The 9,598-nt window shown below is 41.6% G+C and overlaps 1 protein-coding gene across 3 annotated transcripts in view; it reads right to left on the bottom strand.

Annotated features, from left to right (window-relative positions):
- Window positions 1-679: 679 nt before the first annotated feature.
- LOC104592770 (ATP-dependent Clp protease ATP-binding subunit ClpA homolog CD4B, chloroplastic-like) overlaps window positions 680-9,598 on the bottom strand; it is a 30,223-nt gene continuing 21,304 nt past the window's right edge. For all 3 annotated transcript variants that reach the window (XM_010252252.3, XM_010252251.3, XM_010252250.3), the window contains 4 exons: window positions 3,867-4,084; window positions 2,561-2,636; window positions 2,395-2,484; window positions 680-2,196 (listed from right to left, as the gene is read on the bottom strand). In XM_010252252.3, coding sequence (XP_010250554.1) covers window positions 1,030-2,196; window positions 2,395-2,484; window positions 2,561-2,636; window positions 3,867-4,084 — 1,551 coding nt within the window. In that variant the 3' untranslated portion in view covers window positions 680-1,029. The remainder of the gene's footprint in view (window positions 2,197-2,394; window positions 2,485-2,560; window positions 2,637-3,866; window positions 4,085-9,598) is intronic.

The following is a 9,598-nucleotide window of genomic DNA, read 5'->3' as shown; positions in this document are numbered from 1 at the left end:
ATAAGATAAACAAGAAATTGATAAAAAAAAATCTTAAAATCTTATTCCATATGAATTTTGATATAGACACTCCAGTTGTTTACATATGAAATAATAAAATAAAATTGAAAATAAAAATTATATACATATACACAAATGTTTTAAAAACCAACCTGAAATCAAAATTGCTCTGGCCACCGGTTTTTAGGTCAACAATTCAACCATCCAGTTCAAACAAACAGCTCACTCTAATTTAAAAATAAAAATAATTAAAATAAAAAACAGCCAAAAAATATTATCCAGGTCAAACGGGTTAATGGTTCGACCACCCAAATTAGCAGATTGCTAACCAAGTCAACGATTTTTGCCAAAATACGAGTTAAGGGTGAAACGGAACCGATTGTCTGGACGATTTCCGGGGCTGAACAGTCCGACCATATGAGTCAACGACAGTTCAAAAACCATGATATAAACATATTATTAAATACATAAATAATATATTAATATATGTGAGCAGTGTAGTGTCATGCCACCATCCGTGGGCCTCAAAACACAAGCCCAGCACAAGGGTTTGGCCCAAGTCTAGAACGGCTCACTTGCTACAGTGACTGGGCTGGGCCTGGCAAGGCCTGAATCATGCTGGACTGGCACGGCCTAAGTCCAAATAAATTCCAAATCTTATATGTGGCTAGATATAGAATTAGCTTATAAAGCCTTGATACTAGGTATAAAATGCAAATATCAAGCTGAAAACTCTCAGCATCTAATGTAGTCTCTCTTACAATGAAAAGCTTTAATTAAAAAGAATATCTCCCGCGAATGCTTAAAAAAATAGCACGCACAGCATGATGTATATAAATAATACAACCTCGGAACCCAATCCAGCCACCCACTAATCGGCACTCAACCATCATCAGAACTCTTTAGAACAAGGAAGCTATATGTCCATAACCAATGAAAACCTAGACTATCGAACTAAAGAAAAAAACTACTAAAAACCTTTTCATGGCAAAAGTATTCACATTGTTGGCGTGATGTGAGAAGAGTTGACTACACAGGCAATGGCTCCGGATTACCACGGCTACCATTGAGCACAGTCACGTTCCCATCTGAATCAACATCTACGATGACAGAGTCCCCCTCCTTGATCTCTCCTGCTAGCATCTTCTCAGCCACGCTATCCTCCAAAAGCCTCATTATCGCTCTTCTCAACGGCCTTGCACCATAGCTTGGGTTGTACCCTTCCTCAACCACCCTGTCTTTGAATCTCTCCGTCACCTGAAGCTCTATATCCTTAACCTTTAGCCTATCGAACACTTCCTTCAGCATTATGTCGGCAATTTCCTTCACCTCCAGTTTTGTGAGCTGCCGGAATACAATCGTCTCATCCAATCGATTCAGGAATTCTGGCCTGAAGTATTGCTTCAGCTCCTCTGTTACCAAGCTCTTTATCCGGTTGTAGCTGTTGTCCTTCTCATCATAATCAATATCAAAACCAATACGGCGACCTCCCTTCTCAATCACACTGCTTCCAACATTCGAAGTCATTATCAGGAGGGTATTCTTGAAATCCACAGTTCGGCCCTTGCTGTCTGTCAACCTTCCATCTTCAAGAATCTGAAGCATCATGTTAAAGACATCAGGGTGTGCCTTCTCTATCTCATCGAAAAGGACCACTGTGTAGGGCCGACGACGAACCGCTTCAGTCAACTGACCACCTTCGGTGTAGCCAACATAGCCAGGGGGTGATCCAATGAGCTTAGAGACGGTGTGCCTCTCCATGAACTCACTCATATCAAGCCGAATCATAGCTTCCTCAGACCCAAAGTAGTATGCAGCCAGTGCCTTGGCCAGTTCTGATTTCCCTACACCAGTTGGACCAGAAAAAATGAAGCTAGCAATTGGTCGGTTGGGGTTTTTGAGCCCAACACGGGCACGACGAATGGCACGGCTAATGGCTTTTATAGCTTCATCCTGACCTATTACCCTTTTGTGAAGTGTTTCTTCCATCTTGAGGAGGCGATCTGATTCATCGCAAGATACTTTCTCAACAGGGATGCCCGTCCAAGAAGAAACAATATGCTGGATATCTGATTCTGTCACAACAGGGCCTTCCTCACCTGCTTCGCTCTCTGCCTCGCTTCTCTCTTTGCTTTTGTTTATAAGGTTTGCCATTTGGGTTTTGAGGTCCATTTCCCGATCCTGCAACTCCCCAGCCTGTCAAGTATTCTGCATTATAAGCCTACTAGATGCAAATGGCTTGCAAACCAAAAATGGAAGCCATTTTGTACTAAGGATAACTAAAGAATCCTTTGTATTTACCAAGTTAAGCAAGTCAACATATTCGGTTCACCAAAATCTCAACGAGTATGGAAGGCTGGAGAAATAAACGTCTACTCTTCTCTAAAGATATACCTTTTCGAAGTCTTGGCTGCGCACAGCTTCATTCTTCTCCTCCGTGATCTGCCTCAGATCCTTTTCAAGTTCTCTGGCTTCTTCAGGGAGCTGCAAAGAATAACATGTTTAACTTGAAGAAGTGATCCAAAAGGAAATTATATACTATAATAAGAACAACCTATACCTGCGCATGACGAAGCCTAACTCGAGAACCAGCCTCATCAATCAAATCAATTGCTTTATCAGGAAGGAAGCGATCACTGGAGATTTCAGAAATATTTAAAAAAAAAAAATCAAGCCCAAGCAGTAGAGAGGAATTATAAAGGCACTATACAATTCCAGACTAACATTGCTAATAATTCCTTTCTTGCAATCATAAGACCACACAGAATTAAGTTGTAATGCAAAAAACAGCAACTACACATTTCAAAAGTACCAATGAAAAAATTACAAGTTCATCATTCCACATAGAAGATGATATTCAAAATTAATTTCAGGGTTAATATTGTAGAGATTTCCAGCTTAGAAAGCCTCAAAGACATGGACAAGCAATACCCTCCTAACATAGATCTATTGATCAAACAACAAAGACAAGACCTCAGGCAATGCTCTACCTTTACTGTAAACACGCAGAATTAAGCAAGAACCATCTTAACAATAGGAAGGCAATCAACCATAAGAACCAGTGAGGAGGTTGGGACATTTCCTCAATGAGATCTCAGAAATAACCTCTTCTCTGCATTGCGGCTTTAGATGGGTTCCAAGGGAGCTGAACTCAATTGCAGATCTTTTAGCTAAATCTGGGGTGGATAGAAATTTTTTGTATGGTGCTGATAGTTTGCCCCCTTGCGTGGGGTGATATTATAGTTGTGACTTGTGAGATCCTGATGGTTGTTTTTACATCTTCTCATGTACACCCCCCCCCCCCCCTTTGAATATAGTAGTTATCTCTTCTCAAAAAGAACCAGTGAGGAGGAGAAACCATCGTTTAAGGAAAACTTCTCAGATTATTTTTGCACCATACATATTTGTATTTGCAGTCTTTCCAAACTGAGCCTAAGAAATATATGGCCTTAAAGCCAAATGGAGAAACAGGATTTATGCTGCCAACCCACGGAGACATTGATTTTTGGTGTCATTCCCAGTTAAATGTACCAGCACGTTGTTATTGCTCAAACCTTAACCTGACCATGATTTGACTCAATAATGGACTAATCAACCAAACCTGGAAAGAGAAAGCAAGATAAAACTTACTTGTGGTTTTAGACACACCAGACCTTTTTCTTAAAAGACGAACAGGGGAGAAAGGTTTAACTGTGTAAAGTTAGGAAAGCCAGAGACTGGTATCTGCAGTTTGACATACTTGCAAAAAAACCCTTGGAAAATGAGGCAAGTCGGTGGATCAGGTATACAATTGCACCATTTACATGTAGGAATAAAGAGATGTCTATGCTGCCTTAAATGATATCAGGCAGTCCAGAATAACAGACCTGATGTACTGATATGAAAGCTGTGCAGCAGCTACTAGGGCTTCATCTGTATAACGTAGCTTGTGGTGAATCTCATATCTTTCTCGAAGCCCCTTCAAAATTTGTATGGTCTCATCAACACTAGGTTCAGGAACTTTTACAGGTTGAAATCGTCTTTCCAATGCAGGATCTTTCTCAATGTGCTTCCTGTATTCATCTAATGTAGTAGCACCAATACACTGCATAATGAAAATTAACTTATAAGCATATTCTGCACAAGGATTTAAACTTCATCAAGTTAGAAATTTTTAGATCTTGTTCTAGTTTCCAAAGTGACAGGAACAAGATATATCGGGAATACAAGATCATTAAAACATTGATATTAAAGGGAGAAAAAGGATGCTTTAGATTAAAGGTAAACGATAGGATCCTACTTGAGATAAATATAGATAGCATGAGGAAAAAGAGACAAAACACTAGAATAGTTTAACTACAGTATTGACGTACTTTGAAAGGGGCCATTACTTGGTGTAATGGTAAAATCTTGAGCTGGCAAATGTGAGAATGTGGATTCTTGTCTGAGAGTGGCTACTTTGTACAAAAATAATTTAGGACCATATCCAGTCTATCCTTCCCAAGACCCCCAGATAGCTGTGACCAACATTGGGTAATGGTCTTTTTTACCTCAAGTTTTCACTAGAACTAACCACAATTTTAATTTTAAATCTGGTTGAGTGTAGCCTGAAATTGGAATAGAAATCCTTGCTTATACTGTACCTTTTTAAAGTGAAAAAAAACAGTATCTAAACGTTGCAAATGTTGGTCCTGAATCAGAATGAATCTAGTCATGTTTCTTTATAGAAACCAATTCTAAACCAACATCAAGCAATCAAGATGACACAAAATAGAGAAGGTAAAGCTGGACAGGGATCAGTTTATATGAAAAACAAGGGAACTTTTTCATAAATTAAACCAATAGAGAAAACAAATAAATGGATAAACAAAGAGAGCTTTCATTATGCAAAGAATGTGCACTTTTTGGTTTGCCATTTCTACCAAAATAACTTTCATTGGCCAATATATTACAAGTGAAACACAAATCAATCAAGAGGTTAAACTTTTTTGGAAAAAAAAATAATAAAAAAGGAAATATTAATAAGAGAAAAAGAAAGAGAAGAGAAGAAAGGTGATAAGATATCACCCCAAGAAAAAGAAAAAAAAAAAAACCCTCAGTCCGACCTACAAAATAGAACACCTCACAACCAAAACCCCTTACAAACACTATAACCCGATTTTCACCCTAACCGTAGACCCAAACACTCCTCATCTAGAGACCACCTAAAATCCCCCAATCTGCACTAACCATTCCTTCTTTTCCAACTCCATAAAACATTTTCTAGCAAAATCTTCCCCTCCCAGAATATGGAAAAAAAAAATGGTCCAACATTTTGCTAACCTGGACTTCTGTATCTATAATCTTTTCCAACTCCTTGTTGACCCACCTTGCAAACCACTTCCAATCATTTGTTGCTTACTCTTTTCAATGGTATTCTTGTGAAGCCTTCAGTGTTTCTCCTCAGCCTCTTTAAAATCTCTTTCTATTGTAGGTAGAGTCAGAACAGGGGTTGTACCCACCACATTTACCTCCTCATCAAATAAATCAGTAATGTTGTTGTCTCTTCCAGATCTTCACTTCATCATTCTTCACCAAACTGCTGATTAGCGAACCTGTATCTGAACCAGAATCATCATCATCAAATAGGTCATAATCATACCACCCACCATCCTCCACCTCTTTCTCCTCCGATCGGTCCCTAGTATACCTCAGATTAGGGCAATCTGCATCTGCAACAGTCTTGCCAGAGACTTTTACCTCTGATATATCTCTTGGAACCCACTGTAGGGAGTTCTTTGAACCCGGATTAGCATTGGAGTTCAATGTAGCAGCTTCAGGGGAAGAAGATGGACCATTACTATCCTCCCCAGTCGAAGTATCCAGGCCACAACTCACATGACTAATTAAAGTCAAATGGCCTGAAGTTGCTCAACACATTCAACCCAGTATGCTTCTTACCTTGGCCTCTGGTTTCAGAGAGGGTTGAAACCACTTTCCTCGTTTGTTTCTATGGACCCCACCCTGGGTCTGACCTAACTCCCTTTTTCACCACCTCAGCAAAAGAAATTACTCCTGCCCTTTTTCACTTGTTTTAAAAATATTTGAATTTTTTGCCTTCTCAGTTAGCCCATCTCCTTGATCCTCCCCATTAGACTATTCCCCTTCCCTAAATCCATCCTCCTTTCCACCTCCCCCTTCTTCCTCTCTCTTGCCACCATGTGGAAACTAGTTTGCCACCTTATATTCATCTTCATCCTTGGAGCTTCCCTTCCACAACAACACTTCAATCCCAGTTGCAATCTGGACTTTTCTCCATCACCCATCGACCATCAGGTCGCAAGATCACGGAATACACTCTGGCTTTACTCAAATCAACTTAACATTCACTGCAAACATATCAGTGAAGCTAATCTCCTAGGACTCCCACTAACACTGTAGCAATTCATTCTATTACCTCTCCCCTCCATCAATTGAAAGGAAGCCCCACAACTTTCACTAAACACTTGTTTCAACAATCTCCTCTCTTCATTTGAAAATTTTCCACTACTAAGTCCAGAACCAATGTCCTTTTACTTATCTTACTTATTGCGGAAGTATATATCTTTTCTCCCATTCCCTTTCTCCACCTCCATCAACATTGCCGATATTCTATTTGGAGTGGAAATGATCTCCAACCCGTTTTTTGTTTTGACCTCCGCTGGAGTAAGAATCATCCCCGGCCAAGATTGATTTTTCCTCCTTTTTAGAGCAAACATCATTAATGACCACTTCATTCAGTTCTTCCTCCATGTTTTCCCTTTGCAAGTGAATCAAGTAGTGTTATATTTTTTCTGCTATTACCTACTAGCCACACAAGTCCTTACCCTCTGGCAAGCAAATCATTTGTTTTTTCTCCATTGAAGAACGCTGGAACTGTGACAAACCATCCTTTCCTATTTCATCGAAGCTCTAGTTCATATTTTTCGCTTGAGATACTCATGGAACTCTTCCAACCCTATTTTCTGATGGAAAATATCACACCATAAATGGATCGTTTCAGCCACTGAATAGCTTTCCCAACCAGAAAGAAAGTCACCTTCCTCTCTTCCCTAATTTTCAAAGAATTTAGGCCCTGGCTTTTGCATTCTTTGAGGATTAACTTCTTAGCTTCAATCTGTATCTCTGTTAAGAACTGCCTAACACAGGGTTCTACTGAGGAACCACCTCCTGAGAGAAAAGAGAGAGAGAGAGAGAGAGAGAGAGAGAGAGAGAGAGTTTGTGTGAATGCCTCCTCTGTTACTTCTTCTGATTATATGTATAACTGTGGTTGTTACATTTGTTACAATTCTTGGAAGTTATGGGGCTGTTACAGTCTGTTACAATCTTGGAAGCTAACTCCCACTTCTTGTTGCCTTCAGTTATGCCAACCTGTCATTACTTGGACCTGAGAGCTGAAGTGGCTTCCTTCTTTTGTAGGTCTTGAGTTTGGGCTGGCTATTCTCATACCCCATCCTGGGTTCAGTATTGCTGCTTGTCCTAACAATACCCCCCCCCCCTGTCAACATTGACCTTGGCCTCAAGGTCAAGATGAGGAAACTGGCGGTGGAGTTGGATATTAGGTTCCCAGGTTGCATCTTCCTTGGGTAATTGAGACCATACTACTAGAGCTTCAGGTTCCACATGGTGTCCTTTACCCAGCAAAAGTCAATAATGGACTGGGGTTCTGTGACTAAGGCCATATCTTCGGTAAATTCAGGTAGAGTGGGCTGACTTACTACATTAGGTTTGAGCCCCTTCTTCAGAACTGAAATGTGGAATACCGGGTGAATTTTTGAGTGTGCCAGTAGCTCTAAGCGGTAGGCAAGCTTGCCTATCCTTTCGACAACCTTGAAGGGCCCAAAGTAGTGTGGAGACAACTTATTCCAGCATTGGTGTCTTACTGATAGTGAGCGGTAGGGCAGCAATTACAGATATCCAAAGTCACCCACTTGATATTCCACTTCTTGGTGGTGTTTGTCATAGGCATTCTTCATCCACTGTTGTGCTCTGTCCAGGTTGTGCTTGAGCTCCTGTGGAGTAGCATCCTGTTGGGTCAATGCTTCCTCCAACGAAGCCACAGGGGAAGACCCCTTTTTGTAAGGCAGTAAGGCGGGAGGGTCTCGACCATATAAGGCACGGAAGGGTGTCATGCCTGCAGCTACATGATAGGTGGTGTTATACCACCATTCAGCCCAGTGGAGCCATTGGGTCCAACATTTGGGTGTGGACCCTGTAAAACAACACAGGTAACTCTCCAAGCATCTGTTGACTACCTTAGTTTGTCCATCCAACTGAGGATGGTAGCTAGTTGATTTCCTGCCCTGTATCCGGAATAGTTCCCTCCAAAATATGCCAAGGAACACGGGATCCCTATCTGATAAAATAAATCGGGGAATCCATGAAGGCGTGCTATCTCCTGTACAAAAACATCAGCCACCATTGCGGCTGTGAATGGGCGTGCTAATGCCATAAAATGACTGTATTTGGTGAGACGGTCTACCACTACCAAAATCACTGATTTACCTGTTGAGCTTGGAAGCCCAGTAATGAAATCCATCGAGATGTCTTCGCAAACATGGGTGAGAACCGGGAGCGGTTGGAGCAGGCCTGCTGGAGGTTGGGCCTCATATTTGCATTGTTGACAAACTGTACAGCTTGCAATGTACTTCCGGATCGTTCTCACCATTCCCTTCCAGTAGAACGATGCAACGCGTTTGTATGTTCAGAGTACCCCTGAATGACCCCCTATGGGTGATGCATGGAAGTAATCTAACAATGGGCCTATATGGGCTGAGTTGGCTGGTAGCACTAATCTGTTTTTATGATAAAGCAAGGTCCCCTTGACCGTGTAATCAGGCTCAGCTCGCTGTGACAGGCTATTTTTATCTGTTGCAGTTAGGGACTTGTTGTTGCCTCTTCCCGAATTTGGTCCCAGAGTTTACCTATGGGCTGAAGAGAGACCTACAGTTGCTGCAGTTCTGGGTGTCTTGACAGTGCATCAGCAGCCTTGTTGGTTGCTCCAAGTCGATATTCAATTGAATAATCGAACCCCATGAGCTTTGAGACCCAACGTTGCTGATCTGGTGATAGAATTCTTTGTCCCAGTAAGAATTTGTGGCTTTGATGATCAGTTCTGATTATGAACTTGCGCCCCAGTAGATAGGAACGCCAATGTAAGACCGCCAAGACTACGGCTATCAGCTCCCTTGTGTACACTGAGCTAGATCCCCGCTGAACTGAGAGTGCTTTACTAAAGAAGGCAAGGGGTTGCCCTTCTTGCATTACTACAGCTCCAACTCCTTGGCCCGACGCATCACACTCTATAACAAATGTTTGGTTGAAGTCAAGTAATGTTAATGCTGGTGGTGAAGACATGGCCATTTTGAGATTTTCAAAGGCATGTTGGGCTTCTGGAGTCCATGTGAATGCATCCTTCCTTAGTAGATGTGCTAGTGGGCTAGCAATGAGGCCATAGCCACTAATGAAGCGGCGATAGTATCTTGTCAAGCCCAAGAAAGCTCAAAGTTCCTTCACATTTGCAGGCGCGGGCCACTACCGGATGCTTGCTACTTTCTCGGGGTCTGCCATTACCACACCTCCTTCTACCACATGGCCGAGG

The sequence above is a fragment of the Nelumbo nucifera genome, chromosome 3, assembly GCF_055504915.1.
Source record: "Nelumbo nucifera cultivar China Antique chromosome 3, China Antique-T2T, whole genome shotgun sequence".
NCBI classification, from domain to species: domain Eukaryota; kingdom Viridiplantae; phylum Streptophyta; class Magnoliopsida; order Proteales; family Nelumbonaceae; genus Nelumbo; species Nelumbo nucifera.
The sequence above is the reverse complement of the archived record's forward strand: the minus strand, read 5'-3'. Positions and strand labels throughout refer to the sequence as shown.